This window comes from Schistocerca americana, chromosome 4 (genome assembly GCF_021461395.2).
Source record: "Schistocerca americana isolate TAMUIC-IGC-003095 chromosome 4, iqSchAmer2.1, whole genome shotgun sequence".
In the NCBI taxonomy this organism is placed as follows: Eukaryota; Metazoa; Arthropoda; class Insecta; order Orthoptera; family Acrididae; genus Schistocerca; species Schistocerca americana.
In genome coordinates, this window is record NC_060122.1 from 532,978,417 (window position 1) to 532,998,272 (window position 19,856).

At 44.9% G+C, this 19,856-nt stretch overlaps 1 protein-coding gene across 1 annotated transcript in view; it reads left to right on the top strand.

Moving 5' to 3' along the window:
• LOC124613599 (endothelin-converting enzyme-like 1) overlaps nucleotides 1-19,856 on the top strand; it is a 326,983-nt gene that overhangs the window by 175,698 nt on the left and 131,429 nt on the right. The window contains exon 4 of the mRNA XM_047142314.1: nucleotides 15,772-15,959. Coding sequence (XP_046998270.1) covers nucleotides 15,772-15,959 — 188 coding nt within the window. The remainder of the gene's footprint in view (nucleotides 1-15,771; nucleotides 15,960-19,856) is intronic.

Genomic DNA, 19,856 nt, shown 5'->3' on the forward strand with positions numbered 1-19,856 from the left:
CAGGGAATGCCGTGAAAACAATTCCCCAGTCCATAACGTTCCCTTCTCCGGCCTGGACCTTCCGATCATTGTTGAAGCGTGTTTTCTTTTCACACCTAACACTGTAATGGCCATCTGTCCAATGAAGCATAAAACGTGATTCATCTGGCCACCTGTCGTCACTCAGTGGGTGTCCATTTGCGATATTAGCGTCCAAATTCTAGCCTTCGTCGCCAATAAACATCAATCAGTGTGGGTGTATGAACAAGGAAACTGCTGCGAGACTCATACGCGGCACCGTCACCTCTGCCACCTATGGCCCATGGTGCACCACAGTTTCCTCGGCATCGGTACCGGATAGGGTCATTTTACTACGCACAGTGAGTTTGATTACGGCGTCAGTCTGCTTAGCTGAGTGGTAACGTGTTTGCCTGCTAAGCGGCGGGCCCGGTTTCGATTCCCGGCAGTGTCGGAGATTTTCTCCGCTTGTGGACTGGGTGTTGCATTGTCTTTATCACAATCACCGACGCGCAAGTCACCCAGCGTGGCGTCACCTGAAATAAGAGTTGCAACTCGGCGGTCGAACTTCCCCGGATGGGGCCTATCTGCCATCTATGCCACACAATAATTTCATTTTTTAACCATGGCTGCACGCCAACAGTTTAGGAACTTAGCCGTTTCGAAAATCCTTCCACCCTTGGCCCAAAAGCCAAATATGAGTATCATGCCCCTTTGAACGTCAGATGAATTTCTCCGTTTCCGCATTACGACAACTACTGCATCGTTTTCCGCGTCCCCCCCCCCCCCCCCCTCCCCCCAAGACATGATTTGTATAGGCTCCGATGCTAGTGCTGCCACCTTCTGTCTCTGAGTGGTTTTTGCGTGTTAAATGTTCAAATGTGTGTGAATTCTAAGGGACCAAATTGCTGAGGTCAAGGGTCCCTAGATTTACACACTACTCAAACTAACTTATGCTATGAATGAGACACACACCCAAGCCCGAGGGAGGACTTGAACCTCCCGCGGAAGATGCCGCGCAATTCGTGACGTGGCGCTTCAAAACATGCGGCCACTCCGCATGTTAACATCGAATATAGGCGGTGGTGACAACAGTGTGATTGGACCCTGTTCATCAATTGTTTCTGGAACAATAGTGATGGAGGGTACCACTTACAGAACTTTCAGCTTCCATGACCCAGCTGACGCAGTCTGTTATAGTTTTTAATTATATCTGCGTACTCATCATAGCAGCAGCGATATCGTCAGCCATGTGTGGAGCAATCCGCCACTGGTACTATGCTGGTCCAGCACTTCTGAATAGGCTTTTTCAAACTTTTTATGATTTTCTGAGAAGTACAGGCATGGGGCCTTCACCTATATGCTTCTGTCATTGGGGTTTCATGCCACCAGTAGAGTTTCAGCAAAATATTGTGTCGTGTGGTCTGGTGTCATTAGAATTTCACCATCACAAAGACGTCATGCGATAAACGTCAAATTGCTATATGGTTGGATAAGCAACTACGGAAGTCTTCAAGTAAGAAAGTACGCCTACCAGCACGTGTTTTCTGGTAGGACTGTAGCGTATCGAGACTGCGATTTACAGTTCCGCGATATTGCTACTCGCTTTGGTCGGGATTCCACGACTGTGATGGAAATATGGAATCGATGCGTTCGGGAGGGCCATGCACAACGCCATGCAGGGGCTTAGCGGCGTCGAGCAACTGGCTCCCTAGAGAACAGTCAGTAAATGAGCTCCTCTACGTCTACAGTAAGGCAAGTATTCACACAGGCAGAGTGAAAACGGCTGAAGCAAGGCGACCATAGTACGGCTTCCCTTGACGTGGTAGCAGAACGAGGCGCAACGACAGTGATGCATACAACGACAACAATGGGCACAACAAAGGCATCACGTCGTCCTGTCAGATTTTTACGTACAGCATCGAGATGGACGTATGTGTTTGTGGGGGCTCCGAGGGCAACGAACGTTGCCAGACTGTATTCGTCATCGCCAGACCCGTCTAGCACCTGGTACGACGGTAAAGGGTGCTGTTGCGTACCTAGAACCAGCACCTCAGATTTGCATAGTTGGTTATTTGGACAGCAGCCGTTAAATTTCAGACGTGTTAACATAAGTGGCTTTTTCCTATCTTCGAGGTCTCCGCGAAAGATCATCATTCTCGTACTGTGCTATTCTACCTTCATACATAGGCTGATAAACTGTCGCACTTGTCAGCCGTGCTCCAGAGCTTTAGCCTATCGGAAAATGAAATGACGTACCCAAATCCATTATCCAAGCTCACTTCAACTCGATACCGAGCTCGATTAGAGCCGCTGTTGCTGCCATATGTGACATCTACATATACTAAATTCGCATCCTGTATACACTGAAACCACTTACAATTTTAATCAGGTATACTGTAAGGGGTGATAAAAAAGTTCCGGTTCGAGAGCGTTGCTTGCCTTTTATGCAACGTAGCGCGGCTCCGAAGCGGGTATATAAACACCGACACGTAACCAAGAGATTAGTGTGGCTTTCGTGTTTTTCCGATGTGTGTGCGGTAAATGCGGTATAGTGAACTGGGGCGACGTTATTACCATATGCGTGCGAGCTGGACCGACATTCTGCTATTCTTTCCTTGGTTGCCGAAGGACAAACACTGGTAGTCATTCATACGAGAATGAAGAACATGGATGGCGAGCATGTCTGTCATCCATCGTCCCCTCGTCCCAAGAAGTTCAAGAACCAACCATGTGCTGGAGAGATGATGCTCACCCTTTTCTTCGATTACCGGGGCCCAATGGTTATTGATTTCAAGGAATCACGTGACCCCATCACTGGCAAACGGTACTGCGCAACGCTGGGGAGATTACACCGTGCAGTTGATGCGAAACGTCAAGGGTAGCTGCGACAAGGGTTCCAAATACCGAAAATATCGTAACGCGAAAGTTACGCCAACTAAAGTCGGAGACACCCCTGCACCCTCGGTATAGTCCAGATCTCTCCCCATGCGACAATCACTCCTTAGGTCCTTTAGAAAAGGCCTTGAAGGCTTGATGATTCCTGTTGGACGAGAATGTGCAGCAGCCAGTCACGAACTGCTTTGTGCACCAGGACATGGTGCTTTACCAAACTGGTATCTTCAACATGCTGCAAAGACTGGATGATGATTGCCTCAGTGCTTATGACGATTTTTCCCGAAGGCATACCCATTCTGGGCTGTACGGCCTTCGAACGGAAACTTCTTGATCGCTCTTTATACTACATTGCATGTGTACAATAAGAAAATATTTGCTGTCCTTCTTGCTATTGTAATCGATTCTTTGTTCATAGAATCTGCCTCTGGATTAGTTACTGATACGTTTGGCTACTCATCCACGAGAATGGCAGTACCGCTATAGCTACTTTGCCGGGAGAGGAAACTACACTCAATTTCTCCTTTTTTGTTATTGCGTGTGGTCCCAATATACAGGCTGCCTTTTTTGTCTGGCTCAAAATTTTGTTTCCAGATTCCGTCACCTTCAATTACCCTTGACAGAAAGACGTCTCCATTTGCCTCGAACTGGCCCAACAGTTCAAATGGGCCTGTTTTTCTTTGAATCTTATGGTCTGTTGTTGGCATTCATGGTACCCACCTCGAGCACACCTCTGAAAATCCAAGAGTGTCAGTAACTGCATACACGCTTCTAATGCTCACCGACAGTTGTAGAATCAACTGTCGAGTTATGATGGGCCGGTCTGCACGACTAATGACGTCACGATGTGGGAGCAGTGGCTGTGGCGGGACGTCCCGAACGTGGGCGACCATGTAGCTAAGTTTCTGCACTTCCTGAAACTTTAACTCTCTTTACCCATTGCCCAACAGTACTATCGAATGCTCATCACCATACATTGCACACAAAAGCGAATGAATTTTTGCCACTGTTTCTGTATCTACAATCAAGAACTGAAATGCAGCATGTTGCTTGTCTCGTGTAGATGCCACTTTTATGGTTCAGTAAGGCTCTGTTATTTGTGGGAACTGTTAGAAACTCGGCACACGTCAAGATGAATATCAAATTTAGAACGCCTAAAAGGGCGTCTTCCTATCTGCGATATGTTAATGGTCGTGAAAAAAAAATATAGAGCCTTATCAAACGACACTGGTAAACTTCATATGCAAGCAGTAGCCTTGTGTGAGACAATAAGAATGATACACTTTTACTATAATAACATACGAAATTATGCGGTGTGTACGTGCTTTTTATTCAGAGATGTCACCCGGTGTTATCGGGTGTGTTTGTTGTTAGCATCGCTGGTATGGCTGAGTCCCTATTCCGTATTTTTCATACTGCGGTAAATGTTGAGGAATACGTTGCTTATTCATTACATTGCATTTTATTGTGTAAACATGAAATCCCACACAGTTTGAAATGTTTTTCCGTCTGTCAGCTATTCAGATTATTTGCTCTAAAAGAATGGATTGGAGCACAAACACTGCACGAATACGTTATGCGCTGGCTGTTTGTTTTAGCGTGGATGCTCTTTTATTTGGTGGTGGCAGACACGCTTCCGCATCGATTAATCAGCAGGTAACAGAAGATGTGAGCCTGTCGCCGTCAAAAACTGTGTTTACAAACAGCTGCTGTCCACCAAGTAAAAATGACACAAAAACAAAATACTTTGAGAAAACAGGAATCCCACTTAGATCACGCACAGAAGGTTTGAAAATATTGACAACAGTTTCGTCACTGAACATTGCACTTCCGCGGAGCAGTAAAGTGACTTGTTCCTGTACCGAGACTTTTAATTGTTATTGCAGTGAAGGAAACTTATATCTGCAGCATTGGTAGTCTACTCCGTATAAATCAGTGGAACATTACAGATATCTGTGACTCACGACAAAAAAAAAGGAGATATTATTGGACAGCATATTAATTACAGATGGAGCACAAGCTAGGATTACGAAAGGATGGGGAAAGAAATCGGCCATGCCCTTTTCAAAGGAACCATCCCGCCATTTTCCTGGAGCGATTTAGAGAAATCATGGAAAACTTAAATCACAATGGCTGAACAGAGATTTGAAAGAATTTGTGACACTTACACGGAGTGTCACTTGTAGGCAGATGGAATGTGTTGACGTTTCTACGGAGCCCAAGTAAGCGTCAGGTATTGGACCTCGGAAGAGGGTGTTCCAGAAGTGCGGTGCACCGCCTTTACAATCGCTATCTGTCACGTACTTCTGAGAAAGGTCACTTCTTGCACTAGCAATCTGTTCGCACGCCAGTTCATAGACAGACGGGTGTGGTGCGTGGCTTTCTCCCAGAGTTGAGTAGTGATATTGATCTCTGACTGGCAAACAATGTTCCGTGTTTTAGGTGCTGTGGAGATGTTCACCGAGAGAACCAAATGGAAGTCTTGATCCGTTTACGACGGACATGAGTATAATGTGTACTGTACACCAAAGAAGATGTAATTTACTGGCGTTGTTTAAACATTATAAAGAATAAATGCAAAGGAATACTATTAAAAGTAATACAGTTTTAGGAGAAGGTAACCATATTTGTACTCCATGTGAAGCAGCAAATGAAGTGAGAAAACGTACGTGAAAGAAAGACATACTACAATTTCATCACTTTCCGTTGATGAAGCACGGCTTCATTCGAGACAACGACTAAGTAATATCGTTACTATCAAATGTAACTGTGAAACAGTAACTGCATCACATTAGGAGTAAAATGTACGCAAGGTACGACCGATTAATTTAGTGTTGAATGATGGCAGTATTTGTTTTCAGATAAGAACAGGGACCCAAATAAGAGAATAATGTCGTCTGATAAGCGAAAATGGAAAGTCGTGTTCATCAAGCTGTGAATCATTCTTTGTGGATTTTTCTTCGAAAACTAGTTTGGAAGGTTGTTTATATTTCGTTCTTGAGAAGACACAAATACTGTTCCAGTTGTCTGTGTTTTGATACCGAACAAAAAGCGAGAAACGTATGATCTCTTTACGTAATTACTAAAACCAACGAACCTGTAAGGGACCCAGCTTGTCTCATGACGGACATCGACACTGCTGCCGTCCAATCAGTGAGAACTTTGTTTCCTGAAACACCGATATTTGGTCGCAATTTCCATTTTAATCAATGTTTGTGGAAACAATTTCAGTGTTGTGTCCTTGTTCCCTCCTGTAGGGCAAAAGAATAAATACACTGTCACATAAGAATGTGTTTGCTCTAGCATATCTTTCCCTATAAATTTTGGATGATGGTTAGCTGTCTGTTGAGAAGAGCACGTCTGGAACGCAAAAGCTTCAGGCCTTATACGACTGTTTCTGGACCAGTGGCTTGATAAGGAGCGTATACCAAGACATGTGTGGAATTGCAGTGGAATGTCCCATTGCACCAAATACGTGCCTGATGGATGGAACCGAAGGATAGATACGTTAACACCAAATGTTCGTCCAAATGTTTACTCATCAGTAAAAAAAAAAAAAAAAAATGGTTCAAATGGCTCTGAGCACTATGGGACTTAAGAGCTGAGGTCATCAGTGCCCTAGAACTTAGAACTATTTAAACTAAACTAACCTAAGGACATCACACACATCTATGCCCGAGGCAGGATTCGAGCCTGCGACCGTAGCGGTCGCGCGGTTCCAGACTGAAGCGCTTAGAACCGCTCGGCCACTCTGGCCAGCCATCAGTAAAAAATCTTCGGGAAGACAAGAGCGCACCACTGCCGCCATGTTGACAGATGAATTTTAAAATTCGATTCTAAATGACGAAGAATTCAGCAATTAAGACTGACGAGACTACTGCAAAGGCTTTAAAAAGATTCCAGTTGACGAGAACTTAAGATACTTTTCACTTGTGTGACGTACACACAGAAATTACAATGAAGAAGGAATTGAAAAGTAATTTAATGTACATCGTACTTACTGGCAATCTTGTAAAGAAGTTTATTGGGGGACGAAATGAGACCACCTATTCGTGGTTTTCCTTGGAAACAACACGAAGTCTGCTAAATGTCCCTTGCAATTTGTGAAATATTCGCTAATGAGGACCTACAAATCTATCTCAGAGGCCATGCATCTTATGCCGAATCATGGCGTTAGTTCCCCTTGTGAGATATTACGAAAAAAGATCTTTGTGGATGGACACCGAACACAAAACCGTTGCAGCGGAAGCGCGGGCAAATGACATGCAACTACATCCACTCATTCTCCCTCCGTCTCAAGAGTTGACGCACACTACAGCGCGCTGCGCTACACAACTGGACTTCTCAACGTGTGTAGACTTGTGAAAAGCCGCTTATCCCAGCTAGAGCCCCAGGATCCGTAGAAGTTCCACTCAGTAGAGATGTCACTCCATTCAGGTGTTTCAATCCTATTTGAATCGTCGTTTTCCTTAATGCAAGTTCAGTGCGTTAGCCTCTTCGCTCGGTGACTTCCATCGACGGTAAATAGTTGGAGAACGAATCGCTGGAGCAAAGCATTAAGCCTGATGGCCAAATACGAATTTTGAGTCTATCACCGTCCGCAGTTTTGGCTACATTCAAAACTCGTGGTAAGATGTTACGACTAAAGAGAACAAATCATCTGCAATCGAACTCACCGAGCACTGAAGTGGACTGGGACTGCTGCAGTCACATGTAGACTGTCATAATCCAATCGTCAATTTCCGTCAGCAGAGTTGTGACCACATTTTGATGCTTGATGCATGTAGCACGTATTGTATTTTGCTTGTAATGACGATGGACTATTAAGAACTAAATGAACACAAAACGTCTGGTGGCACAAAATGGTTCAAATGGCTCTGAGCACTATGGGACTCAACTGCTGAAGTCATTAGTCCCCTAGAACTTAGAACTAGTTAAACCTAACTAACCTAAGGACATCACAAACATCCATGCCCGAGGCAGGATTCGAACCTGCGACCGTAGCGGTCTTGCGGTTCCAGACTGCAGCGCCTTTAACCGCACGGCCACTTCGGCCGGCTTGGTGGCACAGATTTTGTTCTAACAGTAGAGCTTTCGTGGAAGAGAGTCCGCAACAAAATTCCTTTTCCTGCCTTGCTGATGGAACTAAGTTCATCAATGGTCAAATAAGGGCAAAAAATCATGTAAGTGTTGCTGATAGCTTATTTTTATTAGGAAGACCTTTTAGTGAGAATGGTAAAGTTATTTCGAGAGTGACACGTGTAGTAAGTAACGATTTGGTGATAGAAGAATAGTGATGTAGATTTCATGTAAAGGTTTGTTTGGAAGAGGAAAGTAATTGTGCGAATGGAAGATGACGTCAAACTGTTGGGGAGGGAAAGAAATAAGTGAGAAAGAAGAACTCTCAAGTGTGCGGGAAAAGGAGTGTTCTCTTAAATATTGACGGATATGTGTCAAGAAGCATTTGATGCTGAGGCAGAGTGCGGCAGTGAAAGTTGTGTTAGGAGGGAATGGAGAAAGTTTGTGGGGATGACTACCGGTGGAATGCGTTGGCGCTATTGCGGCAGAATTGCAAGCACTGGAGATGAAGGGGAAGCGATGGACTGGCAGAGGTTTGGAATCCAGGAAATGCGGGGTATTTGTGTGCGTCTACTTGAATTTTCGTCGCGGGCCTTCTGAGGTCTGCGTGTTACATTTTATCCGGTTGGCATATGGGAGCACGCGGCACTTGTACCGACGTCAGCGGTACGAGCAGCGAGTGCAGGGAACGGCCCGCTCTGCAGTGCTTCGGCGGCGCTGTCGTTAATCTGAGTTAGTGGGCGTGCTCTCTTCTGATGAATATTCATATGCGCAGCGGGGAAATGGGCCACAGAGTTCTACCTCCATTGAAGAATGGGAGCCGTTTGCTGCCTGACTAGTTCGGATGTTTCGTGAGTGAGTAGCGTCGTCATCCTCACAGCTCTGTAAGACGCCTGCCGATTATTACCAAATTTTGAATGTGAGCGCCTTACTAATTGTTTATTTGGGCAATCGGAATCGCAGTTATTTATTCCTCCCGGAAACACGCAATAATCAGTACATAAAAAAATGCTGATTGTGAACGTAAGGTCACACACAAAGCTTTTGTTACGAGAAATACTCGTAGTTAGATTAATACAGTCCCCTGTCCAAATCGGAAATAGAATTTAATAAAGAAGTTGCTGCCTCGTGATGACTGGATGTTGTGAGATGTCCTTAGGTTAGTTAGGTTTAAGTAGTTCTAAGTTCTAGGGGACTGATGACCATAGATGTTAAGTCCCATAGTGCTCAGAGCTATTTGAACCATTTGAATAAAGAAGTTGTATGAGTACTTCAACCGAAAATTTCATTAAGTAAGTAAATTTCTTGGTATTTGTTCCACGAGCAAACTGTTTCATGAAATCAAATGAATAGTGATTTTACACTTTACTGTACGATACTATCAAACAAGAAAATTACTCCCTCACATTACCGGTTACGAAAATAATCTGTATGGATCTAAATGAAGAAAATTTGGAGTTATCGTGAAAGTTAACCTGCAGACATATTTCTTTTTCCATAGATGTTCCAGCAGAAGTGAACAGAATTCTTCAGACCTTCCCAGTGATCTGTTGACATCTTGAGGTGTTAGGAATTCTGAGGGATATCAACGTCGTTCATGCTCAATATTTCGACAACGTGACTCATTATTTTAATCAGGTGCTATCTGAGACTGCTCGTCGAGTCTTTATTTTATTTATTTATTTTCACTTCCTATTCCCACCTCGGAAGGAGGGCGGGCTGTTTGAAGACTTGCTGTTTCCTTTCCTTTCCAACTAGACATTTTAATACATTTATTTTCTTTACTGTTATATTCGGTTTGTTTGCTACGTTTAAAAGTGCATTTGTCTTTGTTTCTTATTTTATAATTTTGCGCTTATTTAAGCTTTGAACTATGTACAAAGAATGTTAATATTTTTTAATGGTTTCAACATAAAACATAATCAGAAACATATTAATTTGTAAAAGCTTAGGGGTACTTACGTAGGATGACAGAAATGATTTCATAAGAACATAAAAGCAAGTGTGGCGGAACATAATTTTTTGGTACAAGTAATGGCAATTTAAATGATTTGGGAGAAATCAGCTTTTAATAATAGAGGATTACATTAGAATACAAATTATCAGAATATCAAATATACAACTTATAGGGATGTATAGACATTCCTGTTGGACTGTGTGTGTGTGTGTGTGTGTGTGTGTGTGTGTGTGTCTAGCTGTTTTGTTTAGGTGCTGGCAGTTGGCCAGTTTGTTGGAGATATGATCTACTGTAGTATAGGCGGTGGTGAGCTATTGTGTGCGTGTGCGTGTGCGTGTGCGTGTGCGCGTGTGCGTGCGGACGACCATTCGTGTGTGAATTCTGTTCTGTATTGGCTAATTTCTAGTGTCAAGGTGCCGATGAGGGCGACGTTGTTAGTGATTGGCTCCGTGGTAGGGACGATGTCTGGGAAGATTCTGGAGGTGGGAGCTACTCGACGGAAGACTTATTTAAATTTTTGTCGTCTTTTGGCTTGTGGTCTTTTTGTCAGTAAGTCTTCCATATCTGGTCGTAATTGTCTCGTAACTTTGTCATTCTTGTCTGTATTGGCTCTATGTTTGCTATTCGCTATATGTCGTCACAGGTAGTTACTACAGCTAATTCGTGGACACTTCTGAGTAAACGTCTTTCTAATACAAATAAAATGATACAATTTCAGTGACTTGACTGGTCTTACGCAAATATGATTTAATGTATGCAGACTGAAGCGGCGCGAGAAAATTTGTACCAAGGCCGGGAATCAAACCAGAGTCTCCTGCTTACTAGGCAGGTGTGTTAGCAGAACATGAAAAGCCTCGGCAGCTCTGCTTGTGTGTAAGGTGGAGTTAAAAGTAGACTGGGGCGGCAGTGTGAATTTGGATCGAAGAGGAAGGCGTCCAGGGTAATGCGTGCAGTTGTGTGAACCGCTGTGCCAAGGTGGCTAAGTGGCTCAGCCTGCCTTTGGCAGTGGTGACTGACGTGTGCCTTCTTTGAGTCTCGCGTGTTGCTTGCGAGCGAGCGAGCGCGCGCGCGTTTATTTACTTCCACGTAGCGGTTTGTCTCAGAGTCCGACTTCATCGACCATCATGGCGTTTTCTTAGCGCCAAGCCACAATTAAATTAATATTTCCTTTGGATCATGAACCACCGAAGGCGTAGGAAGCAGAACGCTTCTCCCCCCCCCCCCCACAGGATATTCTCGGAATTAAGTTTTCGATCGTGATTACTACTCTGTACATAAAGCTGTTGAAAGACGAGCTGTGTGTGCCGACGTTGTGCGGCGGAACGCTGACGCTCTCAAGTTCCGATACTCCGACGGACATATCAGAGACTGTCGTAGTTGATCGCGGTGGTTTTGGCCTACGAACGTTGTGTTTTCCAATTTCCACTTGAGGTGCCGTCGGACGTCGTGGTGACCACATATAAACTTTACGTAAACGTCGTCAGTCACGTTGCTCAAATGTGGAAGACATTCGAAACGTACAGTGTCCTCAATGGTGTCCATCAGATGAAAATTGAACTATGGAAACACGTGCCTTCCTGCTTGGTTATGCCGGCTATTGGGCGGTCGCCATGTGCGATGGCCAACCGCGCACCTCTTGGGTTGCGCTGGGGAAGGCCATGTCCGTTCTGAATGTCTCCGATGTAGAGTGGTTCAGAAGCCGATCAGAGACATCGCCCTTCCTCCGGCGCCCGATGTGTTACCTCTGTCTTACGCGTCAGACAATTTCCTTTGTAGTGTCTTCCTTAACCCAACCCAGAGCTGGGGTGTTCCTATCACGACGAGTTGATTCCCGCCTCTTCCTCTTAGAACCGATATGTTCTCTGGTCATCGGAATATTCTTCTCGGAAAAACTATACATCTATACTCTCAATCATTCTGACGTTTTGTTACGCCCTCCTTCTTGCGACACCGTTTTCCTGCTATTCTCGGTGGTATAAATGTTGCTTAAAGAATAAAAAAATAAACCATTGACGTAAAGAAACCGAAAGGTGACTAACGCACCTGCCTAGTAAGGAGGGCCTCGCGTTCACTTGCCACTTCAATCTATGTACATATATTAGAGCGTCTTTCTACCGGGTACTGTCAGTCGGTTATTGGTTTTGCTAGTTCTAGTAGTGGAGCTGAAGCATTCTGTATAACAGGTCAAAGATTTTATACGTGATTACTATTGTCCCATTGTTGCACCTCTGCGCGTACTATTGTTATCAGATTCTGATGTTTTCTGGTTTTTTATAGGAGGTACGTCAAGTGAGATCGCCAGTTTATGTACACGTCGAGGTGTACTCCTAGGTACGTAGTGGAGATGTTCAGTGTGACTGGTGAATTCCACAGCGTAAGTCGCACTTTGGCGTCCATTTGTGATCGTTTTCTTGTTAGATATCTGATTGGATAGTACTATCTTCGTCTTTGTGCTTTGACGGGGGTTTGCTCTCAGTGTTGACAATTTTTTGTAGAGATCTGCTGCTGCCGCCCTCGTCTCGTCTGCAGCAACCCCAGTGCGGGAGCTCGGGCTCTAAAGAGTTGATACCCAGTATCGCGATTCATGAAGTTTTTCGTCACCTTCATAAATTGCATTGTCATTAAACCCTTTCACAGTCGACATTAATAAACTGCCTGAAAAAAGGAGATGCGCCAAGAAGACATAACCACATGTCACTCTAACATGATACCCTCGACTCCATTGACAGGTAGCTAAATGATTATTGTTGCCATTTTCTATATCGGGTCTAACAGCCTTCAGACTGAATAGCTGCTGTTCATGTTTAGTGTTATTATCGGTGTTGGTAGGATGTATATAAGGGACATGGACTGTGTCAGATGTTCAGAGAACACTGTGAAGGACCCAGAGAAGCGTTGTTCTCAAGTGAGGCAGCGTTATGACCTGACAGAGCTCGGCCAGCTGATGTAACTGTGCAAGACCCAGCTGTGTGGAGATGACCGTGGACTGAATGGGAATGTAAGGGCAAGGATACTAGTTGTCAAATTTCCCATCGACTACGTCTGACTACCAGAAGGGAGGATTGCGATATTGTGCACTAAGCACACTGTAACCCTTCCACAGCCGCACTTGCCTTTGGGAAAGAAGTACTGGCGTCCAGAGAACAAGTATTGGAGTCTCTGAAATATTCTGTCTCATGCCACACGACCGGACGGGGACAAACTACAGATGGACTAAGGAATTATCTTCCGATGTGTAAAGTGCCGTTAATACCACAACACAGCCGGCTGCGTTTGAAGTAGTGTCGTGGACCAGAAACATGGACCGCTGATGTATGGCTCTCCATTCTGTCAAATGATTGGATTGCGGTTCTGCGCTACAACGGATGACCATATTCGGCAAGTATAACAACGATGTGGCTCGAGGTCCCATTCTTCCAATATTTTGGAGAGGCACAGCGCTATTACTTCGGGCGTCGTAATGTGGGGAGCCATTGGATACGACTTGGGAGCACGGCTAGTAGCGACTGAGGGATCTCTGATGGCACAACGGTACGTCACGGCCGTCCTTAGTCCTCATGTGTTACTCGTCATGCGACGGTAACCGGTTTGCCATTTACCAACAGGACAGTGCTCGTTCACATGTAGCGTGTATCTCTACGAACTTTCTGCGTGGTTTTGCGGTACTCCTGTCGCCAGCAACATTCCGATACCGTAGCCAGATACGTGTGGGACCATTTAGGACGTCAACTTTGTCCTTTTGGCAGTATATAGGATATCAAGCACCAGTCAAAATAGTTGTAGGTCAGCTTTATGACACTCTTCCGCCCGCATCAGTGCATGCGTCTATGCAGGAGGAGATGCGATGTCGTATCGATAAGTGGGCAAGATCTTTGTAGCTATGACTCAATTTTATAGTCACTGCAGTAACATTACATTTTTCACCATGCAGTTATCACTGTAAGCGACTGGCTATAAGTTAAAAAGTCGGAGAGAGGCAAGTACATTGCGTCTCAAACTAATTTCGGTTTAATGCCAGCTTTACCTTTTTGGAATATAAAAGAAATCAGTGGACAATTACGATTTCTACACTTTCACCTCTACGCAGACGAATTTACAGCTTCATGCCATGCACATACAACTCCACGCGCTCTCATTTTTGTGATTAGGCGGATAAAGAAGTGACCTGGATTGACGTCAAACATTACCTCCGCTACCTACGTTTGGGAGGCTTTTTAAATGGATGGGAGTGGTCACAAAGCCTAGAGAGCGACCACCTGTGCCGTGTTCATATGCCATTCAGGACAGTGAAAACTGTTCCACTTCTTATTCTGACTTTTTCCACACAATATATATAAATGACCTAGTAGATAGTGTCGGAAGTTCCATGCGGCTTTTCGCGGATGATGCTGTAGTATACAGAGAAGGTGCAGCATTAGAAAATTGTAGCGAAATGCAGGAAGATCTGCAGGGGATAGGCACTTGGTGCAGGGAGTCGCAACTGACCCTTAACATAGACAAATGTAATGTATTACGAATACATAGAAAGAAGGATCCTTTACTGTGTGATCATACCGGCCGGTGTGGCCGTGCGGTTCTAGGCGCTTCAGTCTGGAACCGCGTGACCGCTACGGTCGCAGGTTCGAATCGTGGCTCGGGCATGGATGTGTGTGATGTCCTTAGGTTAGTGAGGTTTAAGTAGTTCTAAGTTCTAGGGGACTGATGACCACAGATGTTAAGTCCCATAGTGCTCAGAGCCATTTGTATGATCATATGGTAGCGTAACAAACACTGGTAGCAGTTACTTCTGTAAAATATCTGGGAGTATGCGTACGGAACTATTTGAAGTGGAATGATCATATAAAATTAATTGTTGGTAAGGCGGGTGACAGGTTTTCATTGGGAGAGTCCTTAGAAAATGTAGTCCATCAACAAAGGAGTTGGCTTACAAAACACTCTTTCGGCCCATACTTGAGTATTGCTCATGAGTGTGGGATCCGTACCAGGCCGGGTTGACAGAGGAGATAGAGAAGATCCAAAGAAGAGCGGCGGGTTTCGTCACAGGGTTATTTGGTAAGCGTGATAGCGTTACGGAGATGTTTAGCAAACTCAAGTGGCAGACTCTGCAAGAGAGGCGCTCTGCATCGCGGTGTAGCTTGCTGTCCAGGTTTCGAGAGGGTGCGTTTCTGGATGAGGTATCGAATATATTGCTTACCCTTTCTTATACCTCCCGAGGAGATCACGAATGTAAAATTAGAGAGATTCGAGCGCGCACGGAGGCTTTCCGGCAGTCGTTCTTTCCGCGAACTATACGCGAGTGGAACAGGAAAGGGAAGTAATGACAGTGGCACGTAAAGTGCCCTCCGCCACACACCGTTGCGTGGCTTGCGGAGTATAAATGTAGATGTAGACGTAATATGGCGGTCTTCGAGCACCAGAACTTGCACTCCTCTTGCTGCTCTCCTTCTCTCACACAGAGTTCTGCCTCATCGTTCTTCGTCATTCAGACTTGTTTGATCACCTTGGAAGTGTCTCTTCCACCTAAGGACTGTGTTCACGACGGTGATTTGTTTCAGTAGACTGCCACCAACTCAGCAAGGGTTTCTGGGCTACTGTTTCCCTATTAAACAGCACTTTTTGAATCGGCTGCTCTGTTTTTTATTGGCTCCCATAGCGGAGAGCTATGGTACCTGGCGGGGGGATTTCACTGTGTACCAGGAATACAGGCATGTAAGCCTCTATACGATGAAACATTAATTACGTAACGTTGATTTTTGAGGTGCTGGTTTGAACTTGGACTACCACTTGTAAAGTTCCATGTAGGCGCGTGGAGTGGCGTCAGCAGAGGTGTGCGTTGTTCGCAGTGCGGGAGCTGCTGGAGTCTCTGGGCGGCTACCTGCCCCCTGGCCAGCCGGAGCCCGCCGACCTGGCGCCGCTGGTGGCCGAGCTGCTGAGGATCAACAGCGCGCCGCTGTTCGACGTTTTCCTGGAGCGCGCGCCCCACAACCGCTCCGCCTACGCCGTCTTCATCGACCTGCCCAGGAGGTCGCAGGTGAGGCAAGTCAGCCGCTGCTGCTGCTGCTGCACGCAAGCGCCCAACAAACTTAGCAGTATCCCATAAAAATGAAGTGACAAAATTTCAGAGGCTTTATCAGTCTCACATAGCTGCTAATGCACCTGCCTAGTAAGCCGGAGACCCTGGTTCGATTCCCGGCCTTGGTAAAAATTTTCACTCGTCGCTTTAGCCTAGATACGTAATAGCACCCTGTAGTTCGAAGGCTTCATCCTGTCAGCGGTTGCTACAGGCGACATCCACTGAGGGTGTGTTGGAGGAAGGTGGAGGTAGGAAGGTGGTGATCTCTATCACACACACCAGTCAACCACTTTAATTGCCCTGTATTGTATTCAACTGCATCAGTCAATTCAGCAATCTAACTCGATTACATTAAATCAACTGCTGTTCATTTAGACGTCATTGTGCTCAGTCCAGCGTAAGGAGAGGACTATCGACGACATTCACTGCTTTCTTAGAGTTCTTGTGTCTGTACGACTGCCTATGTATTTAATATTAACCAAACTGTTGTGTACATAGCTCCGCGTAGTCAGCGCGTACACAACTTTCCCACTAGAGCGCGCCCCGCTAAGCACAACAGCGCAGGCGCTCGTCTGTCTGCGCACTACGAAATGGCGCTGCCATAGAGACGGACCAAATTCTGCTTCCGCCGACCCGCGTATTAATATGTAACGCAGCCAATGAGGTTGCTGCTAACGTAGAACCTTTTCTCCTCGCGGATCACACTCTCGCTGTGATACGTGAACGCGCGAGGTATCATAACGAGTGTACGAACCTCCGATTAGTCAGTCTGCATTTGTCTGCATTTGTCTGTATCAGTCTGTACGAGTTCTACACTTGTCTGTACCAGTCTATAGTCAAGTTTCAGTCTGCGCCTAATAAGATTACCATATTCCTGTACATAGCCACGAAGATAAATGTATAGACACTTTTGTCAAGTATCAGAGATATATGTGAGAATAAGATTAACGTATCAATACCAAAGGAACTTCAGATGTCAATTGTAAATAGCATGCAGAACCAAGTTAAGTAATTTTAATGCTTTTTATTATTTTAATAAATGTGTGTGAAAATTAATCAAGTTCTGTTTAAAGTTGGTCACCGTCAATGTGCTACTCTAAGCGTGCAAGTGGCATTTCTATCGTCTGACCTAATGGCAGAAGATAAACACCCCACGATAAGACCACGAGACATATTGCTGACACTCGCCTACTTCGTTAGAGCGACAAGGCAAATAATCTGATGGTGTGTGTACTGAAGGTCTTACAGTACGCACACCACACAAACCAACCACTTTTGGTTTACAGTTTTATTAAACAAAGTGGTTCTGTCGGTGTAGTGAAAGATATTGGCAGCTCAACCAGGGATGGCCAAGACTCCGGCTAACGGACCAAGCCGTGGCACGAGTGCCATTGCTCCCAGCCTGGCTGGCACGTTTCGCCCACCGCCACAGCACGCTGTCTGAGCGCAAGGAAGGGGTGGAGGGGGAAATAGCGAACGCCCTGCATTTATATGGCAATGCAGTCGCTCTGCATATGACATGATTTTATATTTCACTTTTGTCATCAACATAGACCAAGAACAAAACCAATTTTCAGTGTTTTTGAATACTTTTGTGCGCCGGAGACACACAATTTTAGCTGGTACAAAATGTCGGCATACGGGCAGACGCAGACAATTTGACACATTTAAGCATTCAAGTTACCCCATAATCGTGACTTATTTACTCAACAAACATCCTTCACACATGTACAATGCTCGAAATATTGTAGCAGTTTTAGAACTTCATCATGGAGACGTCGAAATGCTTGACGACAATTTTAATGTTCAAGAGATTTGTCTTTAAAACGTGTATTACCTTGCAGACCATTCAGTTGCATTTGTGCACAGGGGCGCTTTCAACTGAAGCGGCAAACGGTCCAGAAAATAGATGTAAGAGTGCCAGTGTCCTCAGAACGTTTAGGAAACTACCCTTGGAATTTTTTCAAAGCCACATTGAATTCTTCAAACCTCGTGTTTTCTTTAACATCAGTGAGATTAGGGAACTAGACTGTTAGCCAGAATGTGTCCCTTCTACAATGCGATTTTCTTTTCAAATGCATCCCCATGAAATCATACGAAGTTGCTTCTCACCTTACAATGTCTTGTTGTGAGCAGTGTATCCTCAAGTCCGCTTAAAATGTGAGGTCTACAATCCATTCTGGATTATCTCATCTTCGTTTCTGCACTTCCTTTCCCTTCATAAATTCAACAAAGGCGAGTTTCAAATAAAAAAAGCAACGTAATTTGCAATAATATACAGCATGAAAATTATTGAACTATATTAAATAAAATAGTCATGACTTCCTAGCGGTTTGCCTTGGGACGATCAAACTGCGAGACCTGCTTCTCCAGCGAGCGAGGGGGCGCAGTGGTTAGCACACTGGATTTCTATTCGGGAGGACGACGGTTCAAACCCGCGTCCGGCCATCCGGATTTAGGTTTTCCGTGATTTCCCTAGATTGCTTCAGGCAAATGCCGGAATGGTTTCTTTGAAAGTGCACGACCGATTTCTTTCCTTGTCCTACCCTAATACGAGCTTGTGCTCCGTCTATAATGACCTCGTTGTCGACGGGTCGTTAAACACTAATCTCCTCTTCTTCCACCTGCATCTCTTCCCATACAAAATTCAAAACCATCAGCCATTGAGCCCCAGAGCAATGTAATAGCGGTTGTGTTTCGTCAACACTATTGCCCACAGAACTGACGAACAGGAGTTTGATGAGAATATGGTTTGGTTTAGCGAGGAAGCCCACTTCATGTGGGTGGGTTCATCATTAAGCGATATTGGCGCATCTGGGGTACTGAGAATACCCATTTCGCAATCGAGAAATCCCTTCATCTTCAACGATTGACTGTGTGGTATGCAATGTCAAGTCACGGAATAATCGGTGCGATTTTCCTTGATGGCACGATTACTGTCGAACGGTACGTGAAGGTTTTGGAAGATTATTTCATCCACATTATCCAATGTGATCCTGATTTCCACAAAATGCGGTTCATGCAAGACGGAGGTCGACCCCGTTGAAGTAGAAGACTGGTGTTTTGGAGGAGCACTCTGTGGACCACATTCTGGCTCTGTGGTACCCAGAGGCCACTCGCATTGACCTCGATTGGCCTCCATATTCTCCGGATCTGAACACATGCGACTCCTCTATGAGGGGCTGTGTTAAAGACAACTTATGAAGCAGTAACCCCAAAACCATTACTAAGCTAACAATATCCATTCCGGAGGTCATCGATAGCTTCGATGTTCCGACACTTCAGCGGGTTATGTAGAATTCCGGTATTCGTCTGCGGCACATTAACGCCAGAGATGATAGGCATATCGAACATGACATAACCTAAATCGAATATCTGTAGTCGTGTTTAATGTTGAATAAAACTATGTGCACGCCGTAGTTTGTAACTAATTTACGATTTTTTTCATATAGGTCAATAATTGTCACACTATATATAAGGTCTCCATACTCTTCGTTGAGTTCTATCAAAAACCATTGCCAACTGGCTATGGAATAATACGTTCGACTTCAGGAATTTTACAGTTCGTGCCACCAGTTCCTTCACGTGCTCCCTGCCTGCAAATTTAGCGCCAAGTGCTTCTTGATGGAGAGAACGCTGAATCCCACCTGTCGATCGTTATATTTAATTCCTCTTTCATTTCCAACTAAATCTTTAAATTCGTTTTGCATGGTACTTTAATGTTGCTCATAGTAGATTCGCTGTACCCGTCATTTATGTGACTGCATAATATACTGATGTCCAAAATTAAGGCAACAAACACTATTTCCTCGTCCTGAGTCTAATTCACGTTATAGTTATACAAACTGTCAACAG